General features: G+C 31.5%; 2 protein-coding genes across 2 annotated transcripts in view; one reads left to right on the top strand and one right to left on the bottom strand.

Annotated features, from left to right (window-relative positions):
• LOC139500813 (chloride channel protein 2-like) overlaps positions 1-25,964 on the top strand; it is a gene marked incomplete in the record, with an annotated part of 75,661 nt that extends 49,697 nt beyond the window's left edge. Inside the window, 11 exon segments of the mRNA XM_071289682.1 lie at positions 1,171-1,304; positions 2,457-2,752; positions 3,062-3,097; positions 3,663-3,686; positions 8,449-8,590; positions 9,031-9,110; positions 9,831-9,890; positions 10,399-10,440; positions 10,916-11,020; positions 11,388-11,474; positions 20,476-25,964. Of these exon segments, the coding sequence (XP_071145783.1) occupies positions 1,171-1,304; positions 2,457-2,752; positions 3,062-3,097; positions 3,663-3,686; positions 8,449-8,590; positions 9,031-9,110; positions 9,831-9,890; positions 10,399-10,440; positions 10,916-11,020; positions 11,388-11,474; positions 20,476-20,685 (1,216 nt within the window).
• Positions 14,981-19,524, bottom strand: LOC139500814 (uncharacterized). The gene is made up of 2 exons (XM_071289683.1): positions 17,813-19,524; positions 14,981-15,420 (listed from the first exon to the last, which is right to left on the bottom strand). The coding sequence occupies exons 1-2, from the start codon at positions 19,289-19,291 to the stop codon at positions 15,379-15,381; spliced, it is 1,521 nt and encodes a 506-aa protein (XP_071145784.1). The 5' UTR covers positions 19,292-19,524; the 3' UTR covers positions 14,981-15,378.
• Positions 25,965-26,450: the final 486 nt, after the last annotated feature.

Raw genomic sequence — 26,450 nt, 5'->3', positions numbered from 1 at the left:
ATTTCTTCAAACATTTTTTTGAGAGGATTAATATTCAACAGCAAAGTGAATTGCTCAAAGGCAAAAAAAAAAATTTAAGTTCATTAGACCACATTCATTCTGTGTCAGAAACCTATGCTGTGTCAACTATTTAATCACAATCCAAATTTAGAGCTGTATCCAGCTTGAATGTTGTGTCCATACTTGCCCCAACCGTTCAGGGTTCAACCTCTGCGGTCGTATAAAGCTGCGCCCTGCGGAGAATCTGGTTTAAGATGTATTACTTATGTGCTATAACTATGAAATACATGAATTAGAAAGAATAAATGGATTATTTTTATAAGGAAGTGAAGGTGAAATTGTAAGGTATATTAAACTTGCAGTGTTTTTGTTTGGATAACATAAAGTAATAACAGCTTGTAGTTTGGTCATTTTAATTTGAGTAAACTTACTGGTGCAATTTTGTTGGTTTGTATTGTTTTCACACAATGATTTAGCAGATCTTATTTGAATTGATTGCTGGAGATGCTTTATAGGGTTAAGATTGGACAAAGTGCCATTGAATCCCTCTAGCTCCTGTCGTAGGAACAAAATGTTTTCCATGACTCATCTGCCAGTCAGTCTCTCCATAAGTCATTCAAATCATCAGTCATCTTAGTTTCCATATGGTAAATCAACCACTTTGTATCAAATTTAAACCTTTCAATTTACATGCCACAGTGCAAATTTTAAGAAATTGTTACACCCTAGGTATATTCTTATTCATTTATTACCATTATAAATTTACCTATATGAGAAATGTAGCCATGCTGCCATGTTATGTAGAATTAAAAAAAAAATACATGCTCATTTACAACTGTCCTGTATACATGGAAATAAAATTAAGTACTGCGGATTCATAATTATATGTTGGATACCAATTTTTTGCTGAATAAATTTGAACTATAAATTTAAATGTTCAACAAATTACAAATATATGACCACTTTGGCAAAACCACAAAAGCATATACCTGTGAAAATGCAAGTTTTCCTCAATTCATAAAATTTTGGTACCAACAAAAATAATCGAATCCACAGGACTAAATGTTATGCCATTTAGAAAATAAAGTGTTAGATACAGCCACTTTTTCAGAGAAAGAGAATGGAAACATTAATGTCTAAATAATAATTTTATACATATTTTTCTTTCAGTGCCTGGAACATATTTATTGAAGATATCATGGTTAAAGATTGTCAATTTATAACACTGATATCAACATACAAAGATTTACAAGACCTGCTGTCAAACACAGCACATAAATCTTATCCCTTTGTTGATGCCCCAGGTAGGTAGTGTCAACAAAGATGTACACGTAGTACCCCTTATTATTATGGCAACACTCCTTTTGCGCCAATTACTGTTTTTCAGGGGTATCATTTGCGCCAAATTTTTTTTCTTCAAATGTATCAATTGCGCCAGTTTTCGGAACTCATTTGCGCCAATTTACCTGAACACATATTGATCGTACATATTAAAGATTAATATATATTTAGTATCATTTGTGTCTGAGGGGAAGTCTTGTACATACACATGAGACAGACCCACAAAGGTTAGAGCGTCAAATACTACGAACAGCATGCAAAAGAAAAGCTACAGAAAATATATCCGAAAGGCCAACTAAGATCATATGTTCGGAGCTATTCCATCATGAAGAGGAACATCTACAGAAAAATTACTTGAAGTTCATAAGACAGTCTATGTACAGAGAGAGAAGATAACTGTTCCCTGCCCAACCAAAAGGTTCAGTAGAATTTCAAAAAATTGAAGTCAGGTATAGTGATCACAAATAAAGAAGAAGAGTTTGTTTTAGTAAATGATATTGATAGTGGTATTGTTATGTTATTCTCGGTTGTGAAGCTAACTTGAAATTTCTTTGTATGCGGGGCAGAAGATGGTTTTTTTGGCGCAATCGTATATTTTATTTTTGGCGCAATTGATACCATGTAATTTTTAAACAGGTGGCGCAAACGTAGCATTAGAGAAAAAAAGTTGTGGCGCAAAAGGACGCATTTTTGGCGCAAACGGATCTCTCCCATTATTATTTCGTTGATTCATGCATATTGTGGTTTCTATTTTCAAACTTATTTTACTGTATTGAATATGAAAAGATGAAGAGACAAGAGCTGTAAAAACAAATAATATCTGATTTAATAAAAATAAAACAAACACACATATTTTTGGTGAACAGGTTGATTAAAGAATATTTGTCTCATTGCGGAAAATATTGAGTAAGGAAAATAGAAAGATGGCTGAATTAAGTAGGTTAGGAAGATAGGATACAAAGAAATTCATTATAAATCCAGTTTAAAAGACTCAACAGTGACACTCCAATCAAAAAAGTTAAAAGGCAGAATAAAGGTTGAAGTTGTAGTCCCAAAATCAAGTATAAAGTCCAGCACAAATGATAATTTAAATGTGGATATTCTTTCTTTTGTAGATTCCATGATATTATTAGGATCTGTACAACGATATGAACTTGAAAGAATAATTTACGTACATTTAAGTTACGATCAGAAAATTGTGCCCCAGGGTTCTATTGATGATCTGTCAGATGATGAACTATCAGAGACTTCAGCACCAAATTCCAGATCAGCTTCACGTCCAACCACACCTCCGCCATTTATTGATAGTCAATTTAGGGCGTTGACACCAAAGTCACGATTCCATGTGTCAAAAGTTGACGACATTCCATTAAACTCAGTACATGGGCGTAAACTGTCCTTATCAAGTTCAGTATGTATATTTTATTTATTCGTACAACTTTGAATTTTATTCAAGACAGAAATTTAAAGGACAGGAATAACACGTTCAAATTACAAATGTTAGTGTCCTATTTATATTAATACTTATCCAGATAATTTTTGGAAATTTGTCCGAATTTATGCAAAAAGTAAAATAGATTTCGAAATCATGAAAAAAATTATGTCTTATTTTAATCTTAGGATTTTCATTGCAGAAAAAAATAAAGAATAAACATTGAAAACTTTTTTAATTAATATTGACGCCTTTCATATGTTTTACATGTATTTAAATTTTATACAGGACAATCACCTAAACATTCCCAAAATCATTATCCAGGTAACTTGTTCATTGCACAGCTTCGTTAACATTTTTGCATTGTTATTAAATATGGCAATAACATTGGTTGTTTGCCAGACAGTTTATCTTTGCACAAGGTGAATGCCACTTGAATACTTTCGGTACCAGTAGTTTTGATATTAAGAAGACATTTTTTCAATGATGATGGTCCCAAGCTTTTCAGTATCAGAAATTAGAAAAGTTAAATTTTTAATTCATGTTAATGATTACCATCAGAAATCTTATTGGAAAATACCACAAAGTCTATGAATTCATGAATCCTGTGTAAGCTGAAAATGTTTTGTTTATAACTTTTTAAAAGGCAGAAGAAGAAAAAAAAGGAAGTGATCATGTTTGTTAAAAAAAAATATATCTTTCAATTTCATATCTTCTTTCAAATAACTGTGAATGCCTGTTTAGTATCATATTATGATTGGTCTATGCATTCTGATGTCAATCATACTTATTAATCTAATTTACTCGCCTATTTTGTTTCATTATTTTCTTCTTGAATAAATATGTTTGATTTTTGAATGAAGAAAATTAATACTCCATTTTAAATTAGGACGATGATGAGGATGATTCTGAGGTAAACAGCATTAATTTCACCTTTAAAAGCGTATTTATTTTCTTGCAATTCGTCAAATCTTTTTAGACTGTACCAGGTATTGATAAAAAATAGTTGGACATTAAAATAAAATTTTACTAAAACAGTATGTCTGTGGAAATTTTGACAGAATTACTTCAAACTACCGGTATGTACTAAGGCACCTCCAAATTAAATACATGTAGTTGAAATTTGGGGTTTCCATAGTGAAATATTTATTTAGCAATATTAACATACATTTTTAACTTTTTTTATTCAAGTGTCACTGATGAGTCTTTTTTAAGCATAATGAGGGGCCTGATGGATTATTTTCATTCTTGGTGATCGGCACATTTTCGCTATCGTGATCTGTATTTCTACAGATTTATTACTCTTTTTATATTTTCGTGATCCGTGATCATGGAAATTTATTTTCTGTGAATCGTGATTGACAAAAAAATCAGCTCGTGAATCATGATGAGACACCCCTATCAGGCCCCTCCATAATGTGTGACTGGGGTACAAAATTTCAATTCCTGGTATCTCTGATGAGTTTACGAGTCCAGTGCAATAAAACATAGAGAAGGAAACTGGGGACAGTGGGGAGTGCTATGTTTTGTGTCAAAAACAAATTAAATTTTATTTTCTTTAGCCAATGGAACACCCTTAAAAGATTTGATTAGTTGCAAGAAAATAGATATGCTTGTCGTTGTGGTAGAATGTTCAGTTTGCAACCTTTTAAAGCATCAACAATTCTACAAGGTATCACGTCATTAACACAGTTTTGTGGTTTAGGCTCCCTCTTTATTTCCTTTTTCTTGTCATTTTTGGTAATTTTTGGATTATTTGGTAAAGGATCTTTTTAAGGGTATCTTTTTAAAATCTTTCAGATGGAGAATCAGTTTTGCAACAACTGATTTATTGATTAATTGGTGTTTAACACTCTTTCAACACTATTGTGTTATTTTGTGGCTGAAAAACAGATGCAGTCTTAAATCAAAAGTTCAAGACTGAAATCTTGAAATTTATTCTTTTAATGATAGACTCCCTTTAAAGATTTGATGCATTTGTGTTTTACATGCTGAGTTAAAGTTTTTTGTAATATATACCTTTGCCAATCATTGATACCCTAGTTTTCTTTTTCCTATTGGTACGACTTCTGACACAAACTAAAATTCTACAGCATCAAGTAATAATAAGTTTCTACTTAACGGAGATGGCTTCCTCTGTGTGATCGTCTATAGTTGAGGCTATAAAGATCTTGACGCAAGCATTGATTTTGACACCATTTTAATTATTTTTGCTTTATTGCAGTCACATATATTATTAATTACAAATTCACAAGATAATGTAGTTAAATATCCTAACAAATTTTCTAACTAGCTTCAGTCCATGTTTTTTATAATGCTGGTAAGCTGTTAATAAAAGGAAGGGGATATTGTCATTTCATGAACAATTGTACATTTTATTTGAGGATTGTATTTTCCTACTGTAGTCTTAATAAAGGCAATGTGTTTTTGTATAGAGGTGTCTAACTGTAGTACAAAATAGTACATGTACAATGTACTAAACAATTCGTGTGAAATAGCTTGAAAAAAGATTATGATATTATCTGTATTTTAAATTAATTCAAATACTCTATAACAAATTTGTAAATGTACATACTTAATTAGCTTCGTGATTATTGTAAACCAACTAATTTTTAGCTTGCTTTTCGTTGGTAGGGGACTTTTTTCTTGACTATTGAGAGTAGAAAAATAACACAATATTTGAATCGTCCCAAATGAGCAAAACTTGGACCTTTCTTCCAAAAATACATTAAGAAAAATTAGAAAATCATTAAAAAAAAATGAATAGTAGTTAAGGATGCCGGAGAGAAGTAAACACAAAATTGTATTCGCAAAAAAATAGTTGGTTTACAGTATTTTTTGTGTATAGAATATGCCTACACTTTTTATGTATTGAAGCATATAGCGCCTATACTTTTTGTATTTTAATTTTTGAGGAAATCGAGTCTTTATTGGTAGCACATGAAAATGTACTTTGATTTAAACCAATGAAGTCCCCCGGGAATTGTTCTTTCTCTATGGTTTCATTGTAGAATTAAGTGTTTTGTTTTCATGTAGAAGTTGAATTTACCCTGAATGTATTTTAGAGCTGTTTTTACCAACACCTGTAAATTTATATAAATCTTTGCATGTATTATATAAATGATATGTTTTTGTGTCTAATGTATCCCTGCATTTGATAGAACAGCCATTGATTTTAGTATTTTGTGAATTTATAAATGGAACATATGTTTTGATTTAACAGAATATAGGTAATACAAGTACTAAATATCATGTCATTTTTTAGAAGATGCTAGAAATAGATCTTTACATGTTTGAATAATACATGAATTTGATTCCCAAAATAATATGTCATAGCATTACAACAAAATGAGATATCTAGTTGTGTTATATTACATGTCATGTAAATTCTTAATTTTTCACAACTAAATGCAACAAGATATTTTTGTTTTTGTATTTCCAAAAGAAAAAGTCTGCAATTTTACAAATCTAAAACTTTCTTGAAAAATAATCAATTCACAAAAACAAGTAGCTGACTATGCGGTATGGGCTTTGCTTATTGTTGAAGGCCGTACAGTGACCTACAGTTGTTAATGTCTGTGTCATTTTGCATTTGGTCTTTTGTGGATAGTTGTCTCATTGGCAATCATATCACATCTTCTTTTTTATATGTTGTCATTTTGTGTTAAATCATATGTGTATTTTTAATTTAAAGAATGGTCAAAAGTGGTATTTTCTTCTGTTTTAGATTAATTAATTCATAGAAGCTAGAGACCCGAAACCTGGAGGTCTGATCTAGAATGTAGTATTGATTCCTAATTTTTCAATGTTTTTTCTTGTACATCTTTCTAAACACATTTAAATATTAAGAAATATTACTAAATTTACAGCAGGTGTTAATTTGCTATAGTCCAGAACATTGATATATAGATGTGTTATATATGGTTTATTTTATAGGAGAAACGAGTAAAAATAAAATATGAGGTAAAAATCGGTAATTTACAACAGTACAACAAATTCTCATTAGACGCTGCATTCTCTTTCCACATGCTGCTGCATTGTATCAATAAGAGTTAGTCATAAAATAAAACAAATGGATTGTATAACCAAGATGATACTCGTTCCCCTCCCCTTCACTGATGTTTACCTTTACATACATTTGACCTACTGGAATCAAAATGATAGTAAAATACTGAATTTAAATGTCAAAAGGCAATTTTTGAAATGATAATAATTGCGAAAAAAATGTGACAGGATATTGTTTCACATTAATTAAAATTGCACTTAAAATAAGTCCACTTAGAATTTGATCAACAATTGCAACAGTATGGAAGGTAAAGACTAACTAATAAATAACTTCTTAATTAACAGTTTATTATTTTAATTTAGCTGTTAATTGTTCAAACATTAGAAGAAAAAAACATTAACCAGTGCAAAGATGTCAATGTTTAAATTAGAAAATGATTGATCCGATATATATCATATCTATTTGATTCAGAGAAGTTTTGATTTAATAACTAACATAGGAACTTGATCATCCAGAGTTTATTTGTATGTTTTTTCTTCTTTTCCTTGTCCAATCTTCATCCTTCCAGCCTTTTTATTTCTTTTTCAGATTTAAGACTATTTTTAATGGTGCGTGAATAAATTGATTATATTTTTGAAATTTTAGAATTACAAATGACAGGACTTGTAGCTACAGTAAAATCCTTTCTCTGAAAGGACTTTTAGATACAGTAGAACCCTTCTTATGTAACTCATGAAACGACTTGTAGAAAATATGCCATCTTTTCATGTCAACCTTGAAATACAGAGGCAGATTAAGAATCATAACATTGGCTGATATTTGTAAAGTTTTTAAAAAAATATATGAAGATTATAATTTGATGTGTCCTAGTCTGTGCCAACAAGTTTGGTTCAATTTATTTTAATTGTGACAATAAAACATGCATACCTTTAACATGAACAGATGATGCATCTAGCTAGTGCTATACACAAACCTATTCCCATTAGCCTTTAGTACCCAAACCCTTAAACAGAAAACCCTTCACAATGACACAGGATCAGCCTAAGCACATATAATCACTTTAGAGAGCAACTCTTATATACAGACAAACATGGTTATCAGGCTAGTATTGGTTATCATTATTAAGTGATCAATGCACCTGAGTAGAACATTATTAAATCTAGATTGCAGGTATTACATGTTATCTTATGTCATATAAAAAATAACATGCCATTGCTAATGGGTAAGAATCTAAGGTGTATAAATATTCCCATGATTTTAACCTTGAAAGACCTGTAGAAACAATAATGATATATTTCAGCAACTTATATAGCAATATGACGTAATACCTATATTGCAATCCTCTTGTCCTTAGAAATTACAGAAAAGAATGATTTTATATTTTGTCAACAATTCAGCTGTAATGAGATGTTATTTGTGCCCTTACAGATTTGTCACATACTTCTTAATTAGAAAATACTTTGATTTGCATATAGGGGTTTGCCTAGTTTAGATTTTCCCTGTTGTCTTGTATGCTGGTTATATCATTGCAAAGATAGAAAAGATAGAAAAAACAACCTTAGATAGCATAAACGTGATTAAAATCCACTGGCTACTAACATGATTTTTTTATTGAAAAATATACATTTCAAGAAAAAAGAATAAAATCATGTTTTTTATGTTATTTCAGCAAAGTGAAGATAATTTAACAGCTGAAGAGAAGGACATAAGGCAATATCATACAATACAAGTACCATTGAGGGGTATATTAAAGAAGTCAACATCAGCTTCCAGACTTCCTGTAAAATCTGGGAGTGCTACAGATCTAAAAGGTAGGAAATAAAGTCTATCAATACTATACTGTGGCTTCATTATTATTGTGGAACACCAATTCATACCTGCCAACTGTCATTATTTGCAGGGATTTCCCCCATGGAAATGGAAATTTTGAAAGAGCAAAGTTGCCACAATTTTAATCAAAACAATTAATTTTACAATGGCTATAGGCTTTTAAAAGTATGAAGAAGCCAAAAAACAACATTAAAATATACTTGAAGGCCCCTTGTAGGTTTTGTAGGATTATAAGACCCATCTTGCACATAAAACCCCTATGGGAATTTTGAAAAGTTGGCAGGTATGCCAATTTTCTGGATTTCTTGTGTTAAGTCAACCACAATTTTTATTGGTTTGTGTGTAGACTTTGGCAAAACCAAGAAATCATCCATGTTATTATAGAATTTGTGGTATAGTTTAAACATTTATTTATTTTTAGCTGAGATAAATGCTTACTACAGAAAGTTAGCAGGAACAAGGAAAGAGAGCATAGTAGAAGATGTTCCATTCTTTATAAATGTAAGTACTGTCAATTTGGGGATTTCAGAGGTTACATCTGACATGAGAATTATTGTCACATTTTTTCCTTGATTAAAGATAAAATTTATAATGGGATATTTTCACGGTTTTACCGCAATCATGAAGATAAAATCCTTGCAAAAATTTCCTACAATTTAGTATATTTAGCTTACATATGCTCATTTTAGAATTTGAAAGGGGGGGGGGGGGGGGGGTACGCGGGCTGGACTCCCCCTTTTTTTGGCTGATCAATGCATTTGAATGGGGTCATATAGTTTGAACCCCTCCCCTTTGTCCTGGGTTGGGAACCCCCCCCCCCCCTTTTTAAAATGGCTGGATCAGCCCCTGATTTGCTCTACCTTCTTACCCAAATAAAACAGCCCTTAGTATCCATAAATGTATCAGGGAAATATGATCAAATATGCAAAATATATTTTTTTGGCCTGGTCTTTTTGAGATATTGCATCACTTTGCATCCTATGATTGACCATCATTGTCGAGGGAAATATGGAAAATATTCTCATCCACAACCCCTAGCCAGATTGTACTTATAAAGCATGCCAACAATAATTTACAGTTAGATATTCTGTAACTAAGATTTGGAGGAAATTATGGCCCATTTGAAAAATTACTAAAAAGACCTATTGTGCAATGAATAATTCAGAATATGAAAACAAGTTGTTGAAACATAGTAACATTATATTCTCTTTCCATTTGCAGAAATCCAGTTTTTCAAATTTACCAAGTTTAGAAAAGAGAAGAGTGAAGAAAGTGAAACTGGTAAGCTTAATCTCTACTAAATGAATTAGTTTTCTCAATTGAATTGTTTCATATTTTCCATCTCCTGCTTTTCATAGGGTACAGTTTTTTTTCATTGTTGAATGCCTTATGGTTGCCTATAATTTCTTTCATTCACTTCATTTAAACTTTGGTGGCTAGCTGTCTCATAGGCAATCTTACCACATCTCCTTATTTTATAATAGTAAGATAGACCTTAAAGTAATGTTATTGTTCATAATTATAAAATAAAAACTGATGGCGAAATGTTTTCAATTGGTTTTTCAAGCTATGGAAAGATTGTTTATAATCAGTTCTTATTACTGTTAATAGTCTTTTAGAACAAATTGCTTTGAAAAAGCAGCAGAGTCTGGTGGCAATAGGTTTATATGTCTTTCAATTTCTTGGGATGAATTCCCATAGAACAAATTGCTCTTAAAAGGTGGTGAACCTGTTTATAAGTTATTAGTATAAATCATTAGCTCACAGTACTTTTTTTTTATAATTTCAGCCTCCAGAGCCAGTTAAAATTAGCAATTTGCCAGAAGATAAGGTAGGTTTAACAGAAATTTAATATCATCTTAGTACTCCAGAGCATATTGAGTAAGCAAACATTTTGTTAAGCAGTCATGAAAAGGCAAAGGGTGCCCTGGAAACTGTCAAAAGAGCATAGGGGGCCACTCTAAAAAGGATGGTCGCTGAGCCATCTGAAAAGGCCTAGCTGGAACAATGGTGTAGGTTATATTCTTATACTTATTTATCATGTGGGTACATGTAGTATTGAGTTGACATGGAGGTTGGATGCCTTGTAGTTGTACTACCAGGTAAAATATTTCGAGGCTCCTGACAACATATGGAGAGTTGAAACCATGTGAAATGTAGAATTTCAGACATTTATACTACTGAGAGTGTAATTTTTCAGTTTATTTTATACTAATTATGCTTTGCCAGATCTTTTTATAATCTATGCATGTACATTTGTAAACAGCTGTGTTTTAGCAATTATATAAAACTTCAATATTTTGCAGCAAAAAGAATGGGAAGAGGAAAAGTTACTGGAGACAATAGAATGGGAGGGTTGTCAGATAGATCCAGCTCCATTCCAGCTGGTAGAAAGAACATCTTTACACAAGGTTTGTACAGTTTAGGGAAACTTCATGACATTTTTTTCAATATTTGATAGATCTAGTTGAATTTAATATTTTAGAATGTTTAAATATTGATTGGATTTCTTTTTACTGCCTGTTTTAATTTACTTAATTTTGGGCTAAAAAAAGCTTTAAAGTAATGTTCGCATATACCATGAAAATGATTCTCTTCATCATAATGTCTAGATTCAAAAATCTAATGTTTTGAATTCATGTCCTAGATTCCTAGGTGTGCAACTTAGTCAAGATGCGAACTAAAAAATAAAATAATCAGTTTTATTTAAAATTGGGGTAATAGATGTATTATTCTCTCGTATGTACTCGCACTTTACAATAAAGATCTCTTTTACAGGTCCATTCCTTATTTTCATTGCTGGGTTTAAGTCGTGCCTATGTTACAAATACAGGAAAATTATGTGGTGTATGTGGTTTACAAGAGGTGAGTTGTCTTCTCATTAAAATTATTTTCAAACTTATTTGTCTTCATTATTTTATTTTATTAAAGGAGTAATGAGTATTAGGACTATTTTCAATTTAAAATCAGTTTCTTACACTTTTTATTTGTTGTTAAAAAACCCTATTTCAAAGTATTTTAAATTTACAAGAAGTTAATAATTTTTTGAACTTATTAATAACAATTTTGTAGGATATTTTATAAAAAGTCAATATCTATCACAATCACAACTATGCATTTGGGAAAAAGGGTTTAAATTGTGTAGATTTCCATAAATCATATAAGTTGTATAATTTTATAAGTAGTCGAAAAATTGAGCAATCATATTTTTTGGCACAAATGTAAATTAATTAGGTATTACCATATAGCAGGTTATTTTCGCAGGATGTAAATTTTCAATTATTTGCGGACAGAACAAAATTGTCATTTTAAAAGTGTATATGCAAATAAATGTATTGATAAAAAAGTTTTAAATCTGCCAAAATATTTCATATACCTTATTCAATGAAAATCGTGAAATTTTCACCTCGCAAAAAACCCGCTATACGGTATCATTATGTAAACAGGGATGCTCACTTGGCATTGGTGAAAATGGATATCACCCAGTATTTTGAGATGTGCAGATAGTCACTTTTCATAGAGAAAAAGTTACAAAAACTGTGTATTTTGACATTTTCTCTTTAAGCTATTACGTTCTGTTAATGTAAGTAAAAACAAGGATCAATGACACCTGCCGAAAATTTAATCATTTTAAATTTATATTTTTGGTAAGAATTTTATATTTTTAAAAGGTTGAGGAAAATGAAAAATGAATTGACAGATAAGGCTTGGTTTTGTAATGTTTGCTTTTCATGTGCATCAAAAAACTTAATGTTCTAAATTTATATAAATTTTGACTAAGTTTGTATGTAAAAAAAAATGCATGTTGAAGAAAGCATGACAGCATCATGGCTAAAAGAACATTGACAAAAATCATGGGAATTTAAACTGATAAATACTTTGAATAGCTGAGTAAATTTTACAGACAGGTCTTTGATATCAACTACAACTAAGAGACTTTAAAAAAAAATAAGGAATAAGGAAAGCACACTGATTACTTTAGGACATCAGTGGCCCAGTGGTTTAAGTAGTTTATCTGCAGTGATTACTAGCCTGTTGTCTCTGAGGTTGCGAATTTAAAAATGAGTTCTACTTCATTCTTAATCAACTTCAACAGGACTGTTTTCCGGCCAAAAATTCTAAATTTGTTTTCAAATTCAGATTTTATGAATGAAGTTTTCTACTTACCACCTGAGAAATATACATACGGATATTACTTTCCTTACCAGTCCAGACTTCGCAATTAAAATAAAACATCTAGATGACGGAGATACTTCCAACCGGAACTACGTCACCTACATGCTTTACTCTACCTGTACCCCAGTTTTGTTTTTTTTTTTCTATTTTTTTCAGTAACCTTATTACTACTATAGAAAATTACGTGGGGAGGTTGGGTGGGTAATTATCAGGTGGTAAGTAGAAAACTTCATTCATAAAATCTGAATTTGAAAACAAATTTAGAATTTCATTTCATTCATTTTCTACTTACCACCTGAGAAATATACATAGGGATAGATTACAAAGCCTTACCTCTCTGGTGGTAGGGTAATTTTCTATGGCTCTGCGTCTCTTCATCCTGGGTATAATCTTTACTTTATACCACTAGTTCATTTTTAAAAACATTCTTCTGTACACTATACAATATTTACAATGTCTTTATTTTTTTTCTTCTTTTCTTTAGTCTTTTTATCTTTTTTTTTTTTTTTTTTTTTTCGAACTGCACATTACAGTTAAAAATATATCAGTCTTTTTGATGATTTTAAAAACAATCTGTTATATACACATCAGGATAAAACCTTAACATCTACATTTCTCAAATAAAACTTGATGAAAGTTGTATCAGTAGCAGGCATGGGGTAATCGTAATCAGTAATCGTAATCAGCTGTAATCGATTACATTTTGCAGTGTAATCCTATGTAATCAGTAATCATGCCATTTCTGATTACAAGTAATCGTAATGTAATCAATTACATGGCAAAAAACAGGTGTAATCATGATTACTTTTAGATTACTTTAAGATTACATTCATAAGATTACTTGATGATTACAAATCTTGTATAAATATGAAAATAGTTTTTGATAGACAAGATGAAAATAAGAAATGTAAAGCTTGAATGAAAAATCATGAAACTAGTAATCACAATGATGGGACCTTGTTTAATGTGATCATCAAGTGTTTTATTTTGTTTTAACAGTTTACAAAAAGAAATTTACTGTCCAATATTTCTTTGTGAAATTGAGCTCAAATGATAAAAGAATATGCCTTGAAAGCATTTGTTTTCCTTGATTGAAAACTTCTGATATTAACTCCAATTTCATATTAGTTTACCCAATATTTTTACATAAATACATTGAAATTCAAATGCAGAAAACATTTAGTTCCTATTTGACTTTGACGGTCGGCATAAATATATAAGCCCACTTAATTCAAAATGGAAGTTAAAACCAGGTTTCATTTATTGACAAAATTGAATAAATTTTATTTTCCATAAATTCGGGTATAATATGTGCTTTCTTATTTTTATTCTTTATTAACTTTATTAGCCTTAAGGCTCACCAGTATAAACAAGTACATTTTGTACATGTACAGTGTATACATATGGCATAAATATTGCAAACAATATGCATAGTAAACAATCGGTGACGTCAGAAGTTTCATCAATACAATAAACTGTTGCTTAATATAAAGAGAAATGTATAATATTTCCTAAGTTACATAACTGTTTTGTGTTTTCACCTGGCAATAATTCTATTAATTTCAATTAGATCAAGTATTAAAAATTTTCAAACAAATAATGACAATCAACCACTTTTAACTTTATTTATATCATTATTAAGACAATGAAATTTTAATACCCAAGCCCACCCATTGTTTGTTTTAAAAAATGGAAGTAGTGATTAACGCCTGTAAAAACATTAATGGATGTGTCAATTATGTCCCAACAGACAATAAAACTTAATTTTTCCTTATTGTCAGTTTTTTTTGTTAATTAGGTAGTTGGTTACAATTTGTAGTTAAAAATAAAGTTACATCTTTTACATAGAGAAAGGACACTTGTCTATAGCTATATTATCAAATTACACATGTTACACTGTAACTGTAACTGTCTTGTCTATAAATTCTTTTAAAAGATGAATAAATTAAGGCTTTTAAAAAATGTCACCAAAATAAGCGGATAAAAAGTTATAAAAAAACTTTGATATAGCAATATACAATGTAATCATTAGTAATCTAAAGTAATCATGATTACAATAAAGAAAAGTAATCTAATGTAATCGATTACATATGAAATAGGGTGTAATTGTAATGTAATCGATTACATTTTATTAGCAAAGTAATTGTAATTTAATCAATTACATTTTAAAGTAATCAACCCCATCCCTGATCAGTAGACCAGTCAGCGGACTCTAAAATACTCTTCATACTAGCCCCATTAAATAAGGCCCATGAAGGTCCAATTGCTCTCGTACTGTGAGCTTTAACTTTAAAATCTGTATTTTCATATGCCATTTTGATGGTATTCACTAACCATCTAGAAATTGTTTGTGATGTAACCGGTTTGAATGGTTTAACCGTTGACAAGAAAAGTTTTCCTTCATCTTTCCTTGTTTCTTCTGTACGTTTCAAATAAATCGCAATGGCTCTTTTAGGATCCAATTTTTTATTGTGTTCAAAGTAAGGCACAAAAATTTTAGTTCCATAATGATTTGGTCTATCTTGTTTTGATAAACCTGGTCTCAAGAAAACAAGTCCTTTCTTCTGAACATTCACAAACCCCTCTCCTATCCTCAATGCTTGTAAGTCTGAGCACCTCCTGTACGTTGTGATTGCTGTAAGAAAAACCACTTTATAAGTTAAGCATTTAATATCAGCTTTCAATAAAGGTTCAAAAGGAGACTTTTGCAACATGTCCAACACTTTTTGTAAATCCCATTCTGGGACTAAATTTACTTTAGGCGGTCTAGAATTGAAAACCCCTCTAAGTAGTCTAATAATATAGGGATGTTGCCCAATTGGAACATTATCTATTGGAGATAGCAATGACGATAACATTGACCTATAACCTGCTATAGTACGGTATTGTAAACCTGAAGTGTACAAATGAGATAAAAAATCTGCACATTCTACTAAAGTAGCTGCATAGGGATCTTTTTCCCGTTCACTACACCAACTATGAAATCTTTTGAATTTACAAGCATAGTCTTGCTGTGTGCCAGATCTCCATGATGCTCTGAGAAGCTTTCTAGTTTCTCTTGAAAATCCCTTATTTCTGAAATTTTTGTGGAGAGCAGCCAGGCTGTTAGCGTGAACACTTCGGGATTTGGATGGTAAATGTTTGTTTTTGGTTGATAAAGAAGATTTTGCCTTATTGGTAGTTTTATTGGACTTGCTACTGATTTTTGAAGAAGCTCTGTGTACCAATGTCTTCTTGGCCACATTGGAGCTATCAGAATTAGTCGACAATTGAATTGACTCATGTGTTTTAGTACTTTTGGAATTAGACATATTGGTGGAAATGCATATGCCCACATTTTTTCCCATGATATCGACAGAGCGTCTACTGCTAGAGCACTGGGATGAGGTATCCAAGCACAAAACACTGGTCTCTTGTGATTGTGTACTGAGGCAAACAAATCTATTGTTGGTTCTCCCCACATTGCAAACACTGATTGAACTATCTGATTGTTCAGTGTCCACTCTGTGGGTTGTATTTTGTTTCGAGACAGATGATCTGCAAGAACGTTTAATTTCCCCGCTATGTGAGCTGCTCTGAATGTCAGATTGTTCTGAATAGCCATTCTCATTAGACACCATGTCTTGTAACAAAGGTGTATGGACTTGGTGCCCCCCTGTTTGTTTACATATTGAACGACTGTTGTGTTGTCGCATTTGAGTAGCACATTTTGATTTTGTAATTGTGGTAGGAAATGTTGTACTGTTCGAATTACAGCTTCCAATTCCAAGAGATTTATGTGTTGTTTCTGTTCTTGAACCGACCAAAAACCTTGAAAAATCTGATTGTTCATGTGACCCCCAAACCCTGTCTTTGAAGCATCTGTTGTTATTGTGAGGGTTGCCGACCACTGGTGTAATGATTTGCCCTTGGTAGTGTTTGCTCTGTCCAACCACCAATTCAAATGATCTTTTAGGTGTTGAGTAAATGGAATTTGATAAGTAAGATCTCTGGTGGATGGTTTCCAGAAATGAAGTAGATGTAATTGGATAGGCCTCATATAAAGGCGTGCATTGGGGATCAATTCTATGCAAGACGCTATCAAACCCAACAACATTAGATAATCTCTTGCTGTATTGTGTCCCTTCATTATGCTTATCACTAACATTTCTAACTTTAAAATTCTTTCCATAGTTGGAGAAACTATCTCCTTCTTGAAATTGAATAATGCCCCTATGTAAGTGATCTCTTGTGATGGGATAAGAGAAGATTTTTGAAGATTTACTATAAATCCCAAATTTATCAGAAGATTGAGTGTTTTCTCTCTGTCTGAAATTAGCATTTTCTCTTGAGCATTCACTAGCAACCAATCGTCCAAATAAGTTGCTAGGCGTATGTTTTGGATTCTCAGATGAGCTGCTACTACAGTAACTATTTTTGTGAACACTCGAGGTGCTTGAGAAGGACCGAAACACAGAGCTACAAATTGGTAACATTTGCCTTGTATGCAAAAACGTAGAAATTTTCTGTGTGTTTTGTGAACTGGAATATGGAGATATGCATCTTTCAGATCGAGAGACAACGCCCAGTCTTGGGGCTTTACTAGATTCAAGACTTTTGTTAAAGTGTCCATTTTGAAATGTTGCTTCCTCAGATACTGGTTGAGAGGTTTCAAGTTTATCACAGGTCTTAAATCGCCTGTTTTCTTGGGAACCAGAAAAAGTGTACTGTAAAAACCTTGATGTATCTCTGCTTGAGGTACAATCTCTATCGCATTTTTTTCTATTAAATCTTCTACCTCTGCTAAAATAATAGGTAGATTCCTCGCATTGACAGAAGTGTGTTTTATACCTGTCAAGTGAGGAGTTTCTTGAAATTCTAATTTCAAACCCTCTTGTAAAGTTTTCAGTACCCATTGATCGTCTGTTATTGATTCCCATTCCTGAATAAAATGTTTTAACCTCCCTCCCACTGGTATCTGAGGCAACAACATTAGATTTTTGGCGTCAGGAACTATACTTTTTCTTCACATTAGAGAAAGAACTTACCCATGGTTTGGTAGCTTGTGTCTGTTTACCAGATGACTTGAACTCCCCAAAGTTCTTCTTTGGTATCTTAAAGTTACTGTCAAATTTAGGCTTTTTTACAAATGTTGACTCTGAAGTAACTGTAGCCGTTGGTTTTCTTTTACCCAACTGTGAACCAAGTGTAACTCTTCTATTATCAGGTAAAACTTCAGCTAATTGTTTATTTCTGTCAGTTTTCTCTTTCATCTTGGTATCAAACTGTGAACCAAATATACCATCTGCTGTTAATGGTAAAGTCACAATTGTATTAGCATAGTCTCTAAGTTCATTTAGACCTGTATCATACATGGTAGCACGACGACGTATCATGTGGTGAAAAGCTCCAGTTCTCGCTGTCTGATCTAAACTTTTGGTTGACAAAGCAAAAATGTCTCTTACATTCTGAATTGCACTATCTAAATTTGGCGAATCAGATGTTAAATTATCCAATAAATTTCCACTTGCTTGTTGCAAATAACAAGTCGTGATCAATCCCATGCGGGCCGCAACTTGACCCTGATAAGCTAACCTTTCAAGTGACTTTAAGTTCTTAGTAAATAAACTTGGGACTCTGCCAAAAGCAGCCTTTGGCCCATATCTTTTCATCAGTAAACTTTCTACTGTATTGTCCATTGTCGGTACATTAAAGTATTCTTGACAACTTGTATCTATTGGGAAACTTAGTCTATAATTTTCCTTATAACTAGTGATTTTGTGAGGAGTCTCTGATCTCCAAGAACCACGTAAAACATCAATTTGGTTTTGTTCTAACACTAAACCCGTTTTCTCAGTCTTTAACGAAGTATAAGCATCTAGACCAAACTTGTCACCTAGTGTATGACTCACAGAATTATCTTGCTTCTCTGTTTCACAAGATTTCTCATTTCTGTTACCTAAATATTTCTGGAACCTGTCATGTTCACCAGATTTAACTAACACTGATCTACTGTCACAAGTATTGACATCTTCATGATCAGAATTTCTAGAATTCTCAGAGCCCTCTGCACTGAATAAAAAACCACTATTTTGACGTTCCGAATCCGAAATTCGAACAGATAGTGTGTCAATATCATCACCGCTATTTTGGTGCTCATTAATAGCACTATTCAACGGGATAAGAGGTCTGCGAGCAGCACTAAATGCCTCGACTGTGACCGTATTTTGATACTCATGTTCTGACCTTGGAACTTCATTTCCGGTGTCAGTACGCTTGTCTTGAAGTAAATCTAATAATTTACCCATTTTATCATTCATAGAATTGACTTGCTTGTCCTGTTGTTCAATTCTTGCTATCATACGACTTTCCAAGTCTGATAAATTGTCTTTCTTGCTACGAGAAGAAGTACGTTTCTTACCTTTCTTCCCGGGAGCGGAAGTGACTTTGTCGGAGGCCATTGAATTATCCTCTAACACAGAAGAAGTGTCTTCCTCGACATAGGCATCCGAGCCTTCACTTCTCATTGTCTTAAACTTATAAAATTAAATAACTTTGAAAATATTTTTTAACGTCTGAACTCTTCGGCGCAAAAAATAAAACTGGGGTACAGGTAGAGTAAAGCATGTAGGTGACGTAGTTCCGGTTGGAAGTATCTCCGTCATCTAGATGTTTTATTTTAATTGCGAAGTCTGGACTGGTAAGGAAAGTAATATCCGTATGTATATTTCTCAGGTGGTAAGTAGAAAATGAATGAAATGAAATTGGTGGCTCTCTGTATTTACAGGATTCCATCGCCATGATAAAGTTTGGCGTGCTGAAAGAGGCTTCGACAACAGCAACCAATCTGAATACAAATGAAATTAAAGGCATGAAGAAATATTTCACATGAAAGTAGATTAGTCTTAAGCTTTTTGGTGCACATGCTTAAATAGTAAACATTAGAAAAAGCTAGGCTTTCATCGGAATTTAAAAACAAAATTAATGTTCTTCCAAAAGTTATATGATAAATTTAAGTAATTATGCAGGTTTCATCGTCTTATAAAATGTGGGATAACTTATACTTCAGTCAAATAAAAAAAAGCATGAATTTGAGGAATTATTTTAAATGTTTAGTAATTTTGAAATTATCTACATGTATTACTTGATATGTTCAGTATTTGTGGGGACAAATGATACTGATAAAAAATAACTTTGTGGGATGTTTAAAACACTTTTAAGAGATTTTTCAGGTTAGTATTAATGTGATATAGACAGGTATTAATCAAAGAAATGATTAGAATTCATTAAATAATGGGATTGGAAGGAGCTTTTTTAATGACCATCACATATACTATTACATTTAACTTTTCATACATAACCATACAATTTGAACTTTGTGACCTGCCCCCACCCATACAAAAATAATTCAAGTTCCATCCAACATCAACCCACTGTTCCCATATATTTTTTTTCTAGAATAGCCTTAAGCAAACAATTATTTCTGAGTTTAAAGTTATTTGAAATTTAAGGGAAAAGGTAATCTCTAGGTCAAAATTTTCTCTAAAATCAAATATACTTTAAACCAACATAACTTTCAGCTATAATTGTCAAATGTATTTTAAGCATTACATAAATAGACCAAATAATCTTGTTTGTAACTATACTCATACACTTTAGTCAATGAAATCTTTTCTAGTCCTTCTCATACATCATTGGTTTACAATTGTAGCTTCGTAATGCCATTCAAGGCAGGATTGATGCAGAAGAAGCCATAAAACAGAGAGAGGAGGAATCTGAAGATAAAGAATTTGACCCTCAGGAATTAGAGGTCGAAATTGCACCTCGACCAAGTGACTATATGTTAAGTCATTCAAATGATGCAGACTTTGAATATCCAGTTGTACAGATCTCACCGCCAGATGAAGACAGTAATGTGTGATCAGATATGTACACATCTCAGCGATAGACAAACACTGCTATGTGTGATAAGATATAATTACTAAGCAATGGGCATTTGTTATGAAATGAAAACTTTTAGGAGTATTGCAATCATAGGAAAGTAACAAGATTAATTGGAAGTGAACTTAGTATTAATAATTCCCTTTAGATTACTTTTTTAGGTAAACAATTTTTGGCAGTTGTAAATATAGGTATTAGTCAGTCATTCTTGTTTATTGTGATTTGATTGGCTAATAATTAGAACCGTTACTGAGTACAATAGTTTGTTATCTTTTCTTCATTGCTTTTTGTACAAGTTGAATACACTGCAAAACTTTTGTCACAACTCTGCCCATTCCACACCTCCATTTATTATACACTGTATGTTGTAGATATAAAATATAAAGACAGGTAGTAGGTGAGTTATCGGGACCAAGAATTTTATCATATAACATTTCAAATTTACTTTTTTCAACACAAATTAGAAATTGTTTTTGACATTCCCAAGATTTTGTATTATACACTTGATCCATTTCATATTAGAAGATAAGCTATATCTCTTATACATTCAGTTAAATAATTGTTTTATTCTTACGAATAACAAAAACAGTATTCTTATTAGTATTAAAAGATCAAAGTAAACAACGATTTCCTTGCAATACTTTTTTTTTCGTGGATCATAATAATACCCCCAGCTCCAAAGGGGTTGGGGAGGAATATTCTGGTTTTCATCTTTCCATCTGTCTGAGTGTTTGTCAAAGTATTTCAGTAAAAGTTTTCCCACAGCAACAAGTATCTTCTTGAAATGATATTGTCTGAATTAAAGTATTCTAATTTTTTACATATCAGATTTAAAAAAAATCTAAATGAGGGTAAGTATTATAACTTTTTTTTTATGAACAATACCATCAATGAGATAAGGGGCCCCACAAAGGACAATTGACGATAAGTACAACAATTTATTCTCATTTTGACAAATTTCTCCTAGTTATTTGTCATTGTCATGTAATACTAGTAGTCATATTTGATCATTCTTTAAATAGGTTTATATTTCTTAAAATGGAATTTCATTTCCTTAAAATTACTGTAATGATGTAATAATTTCATTTTTATTTGGTGATATTATGAAAATTAAAAAGAAATTATCAAAAAGACAAGTTTTAAGATTGTTTTGACTGAAGTATGTTTCATTGAATGAACAAACTACCTGTATAAAAGTGTTAGTATTTTGCCTAAATTTTTCAAAATTTCCACAATTGGACAATTTTGTCTGTTTAATTAAATCAGCAATCCAATCAATTTTCTTATTAGAAATAGACATTGTATATTTTTTTAATGTTGATAGTTAACAGCATGAATGCTAAAAAAAAAATTGGGTTGAATGCGGCCAACAGCTGGAAATATCATCCAGTGTCCTATCAGTACTCTCTCTACGTAACATACAACAGGGACTTGATGGGGGTGTTTACTGAATATAGAATAATAGGGGGAAAATGCAGAATAAAGGGCTTGAAAATAAAGAATAGAGAAAAATAGACCAAAAAGTAAAGATAAGCAGGGGCGGATCCAGCCATTTTAAAAAGGGGGGTTCCCAACCCAGAGTAAAGGGGGGGTTCCAACTACATGCTCCAATTCAAATGCATTGATCGACCAAAAAAAGGGGGGTTCCAACCCCGGGAACCCCCCTCCTGGATCCGCCACTGATAAGAGAATAATGTGGTGTTTAAATATAAAGAAAAGACCCCTCAACCAGACCCTAATACATGTTCAAGTGGTTTTTCTAACTAAACATCATAAGTTCATAATCCATGTAATAGATATTTGTTTTGTTTAGCCTTGAACACAGATCTTTAAATTTTGCATTCAATAAGTTGAGCAATTTAAAAAAATTAGTAGAAATTTTATAAACAGGAATAAGAAGGTCCTTTTACAATAAAGAAATTTTAAATGAAATTAAATTTATAGGTAGTCTATGAAATGAAATTTACCTGTCATAATATTATGTAAGAATTTACTATGAAGTATCTTATCTTTAAATTTGTTGTACATGCTTTTCTTAAGTCAGAGAATTAAGGGGAAATCTGTACTTTAACATTGTAATGATTATTAAAAGCTATGAGATAAATTGATGCTTTGCCTCAAGAAGATAAAATTTTTATATCTAAATCATCCATAATCATTATAAAAGAAATAAAACTCCAGAAGGCAGTGTTGAAGGTCTGAATGCTATGCAATATAAATGTGATATATGTTGTAATTTTATGACATTTTTTATGTTTTTGTGGCTGTTTATGAATATTTGTGTAAATAATGTCTGTTACATTGTTTTATTTAGAATGTAAATATGTACATATGAAAAATGGCAATAAAGTCATTATACGTCTACATTAGTAAAGTGCTAACTCATATCTTATGACCTTTAAAAGGTCAAGTGCCACTTTTCTTTATTTTTTTATCTATATATATGCTTTTTCTTTTAATGAATATATAAGTGCAAGGGACCATCTTATAATACATATTTTTTTCACATTACTTTATACTTGCTATTTTGTTAGGAGATAAAGCAAATAATAATAATACCTGATTTAAAATAAAAATTCTTCTAGCTTAAAATTTTCACTATTTTATTTGAACGAGGTCAGTCTGTGGTAGCTTGTACATTAAAGACTAATTCATTTAATAATATTTTTTTTTTGTATTTTGAAATGTTCCCTAAGACCTATTTTGTTTAGCGTACATTTGTATGTATTATTTCATGTTTCATCAGTTGTATGGTGTGTGTTCATGTCTAAAGTTATGTTTCGTTGAGTTATATCATCACATCTACAAAATTTGTGTTAAGGGAATTGGTATTCACAGGGTTTCTGTTTTTCAGCAAACTGAGAAAAATTGCATATGTGATGGTAAAGGAGGTAAAAAAGTGAAAAATGGGGAAAATTTATATAAAAAAAGCAGGATTAAGGAAATGAACACCTCATGTCACCACCTTATTATACATGTATATTAGCTTATGATCAACAAGCATTGCATATACTCACCAGTGGGGGATCCAGGTGCCAATCAATGCATTTGAATGGGAACATATAGTTGGAACCCCCCTTTATCCTGGGTTGGGAACATGGCTGGTTCCGCCCCTGCTCACACTATAAAAGTATCATTTATTTTACTATTTAGCAATATACCGTACTGCCCTCCATGAATATACATAGTATTAAATTTGTTTGCATTCATATGTGGATTACATTTCATCTTTATCATAATTAAGGTAAGGGCTATATCATTAAAATGGGTCTGGGAGGGTATGTAGGCATTAGTAAATAACCAACATACCCTCTGTGTAATATAGCTTACATGAAAAGGACAACCAATCATAAATGAAACTACCATTCCATGCGTTTGGATATCCCTCTATTATCTTTGGCCTCTCTTTTTCCTACCCTCAACATTCATTTTAATGGAATAGTCACTTCAAAGTCAAATTAATTCACTGCCACTTTTTAATCAATTTTTTATTGGACCTTTCTGTTTTCATTTCATTGGCAAGGAGTTCTGAAAGATAGTTATTAAAATAGACGATGCTGAGTAAATCATTTTATTAAGACAGAAATTCAAGTCATCTTTTTTACTAGACTATTATCCGTAACATTTGCACATTATTCTGCTCATTAAAGTGACATTTGGAATAATTATTGAATCAGGATTAAAAAAAACTACATTCCGTTAGCTTATAGAGTGTAAAACTAATAGATGTTAATAATAGGTAGGTAGTTTTTTTTATAAGAAACACAAAATTTAGGGTGAATTGTGAGGTTTATAAAGTTGATAAAATATATGTGTTATGAATATGCATTGAATGTGCTATGCCTTCTATGATCTGTATTGTTGAGATATTGTACAGTATATTTGTATCATTCTCCCACTCGAGGGGTGGGGCTATATTACATTCACCATGTCTGTACGTCTGTCCTTCCATCCATTTAACAAATACTTCCATCACATTTTTATAAGTACTAATGAACAGAATGACTAGATATTTGATCAGCTGCTTGACTTATTGTAACTTGTACTTGATTTTCAGATCTGTCATACACCTATTTCTTGTTAACGCTCCCTTAAATGTTTCAATGTGTTTATTGAATTTAAAACTGTATGTGTCACACGATTCTTCAGTAAAACTTATAAGAATGATTTTCATATTTCATCAGCATCTTTACAGCAATGTGTGCAAGCTTTACAGATCTGGAAAACATCAACATATTATTTTATCATACTTTGAATTACGAGTGAGATATATAAAAAAGAAGATGTGGTATGATTGCCAATGAGACAATGAGAGTGGGAGTATGGTTAGCACGACAACGATTCTTGTTTTGTGATAATGGTATAATGTTACATTTGTCTTTCACTAATGTTTTAATGTCTACTTGTATATAATATTGATATAATAAACAGATGTCGGCCATTATTGTGTAGAATTAGATGGATGGGTAGTAAATACACAGAATGATATTAATCTCAACGTAGACGTTTGAAAAATGCATAAATTGTTTTGTTTATTTCAGATTTCTACAAAAATTGTATTACAATATTATTGTTTTAATATTTGTGGCACAAAAAAACTGTTTAAATGTATCAATCTACAAAATTTGTATTTGGGTTACTTCCCTTGACCAATAAACCTGTAAAAAGGTATCAATTTTGAATTTGGGTTACTTCCCTTGACCAATAAACCTGTAGAAAGGTATCACATCTACAAAATTTGAATCTGGGTTATTTCCCTTGATGAACATGGTTAGCTAAAAAATGTCTTCTCTTAAAGCTTAAAACAGTCATGAGTATATCCAAAGGAAAAAATCTATCTCAGTTTATGTAATAATAACACAATACTTTTCAGAACATAATTATGTTTTAAGAAATACAATAAAAATTCAATAATACAATTTAAAAATAGATTACTCACTAGACATTGGAAATAAAGGATATTTAATATTCATACTATATTCACTTCTATAGTGCAGGCTATAATACTGTGGCAGAATATTATCCAATATCAATACAAGCAATGGGGCATTTTTTTTTAAGAAAAAAAATAAGTATAAATATTCCTTTCATTATGACAAAGGGAGATAAATTGCAATTGTTTTGTATATATGTGAAAATTGAAGGATTTTTTACATGTGAATGGCATTATTATTGTTGAATGATTTGTGAACAAAGTTATGACATTTTATGAAAATATTATTTATTGATTTTATCAATAAACTCTTCAACATACTAAAATGTAGTTCTTCATGATTAGCATTATCTTGAAGTATAGTTTACTTTAATATACCTTTTGCTACAAAGTGTTTACCTTGTGAACTAGTCCGAGATTACTCTGACATACAACGGCTGTTTTGCTAGACAAGCTGGGGCCCTGCAGCCCCAGCTTGTCTGGCAAAACAGCCGTTGGACGTCAGAGTAATCTCAGACTACTTGTGAACTAAGTCCCTGTAACAGTGCCTTAAAAAGTAGATAACAAATTTTGTGCAGATAAAAGAAATCAGCTGACAATGTATGAATTAGACAAATCCAAAATAATGAGAGAGAGAAAGATATATAGACCAAAAAATAAACAATTGTCACAAGAAAACAACCTAGAGGTTTGACAGGTTCCACATGCAGAGAAGGACTACTTATCAGGAGCACCCTTCAAAGTAAACCCAATTTCTTGGATGTTTTATCAGGGATTTCCCATTCTAATAAATGCTCTCTTTGGAAGATAAT

This window comes from Mytilus edulis, chromosome 13 (assembly GCF_963676685.1).
Source record: "Mytilus edulis chromosome 13, xbMytEdul2.2, whole genome shotgun sequence".
Classification (NCBI taxonomy): domain Eukaryota; kingdom Metazoa; phylum Mollusca; class Bivalvia; order Mytilida; family Mytilidae; genus Mytilus; species Mytilus edulis.
The sequence above is the reverse complement of the archived record's forward strand: the minus strand, read 5'-3'. Positions and strand labels throughout refer to the sequence as shown.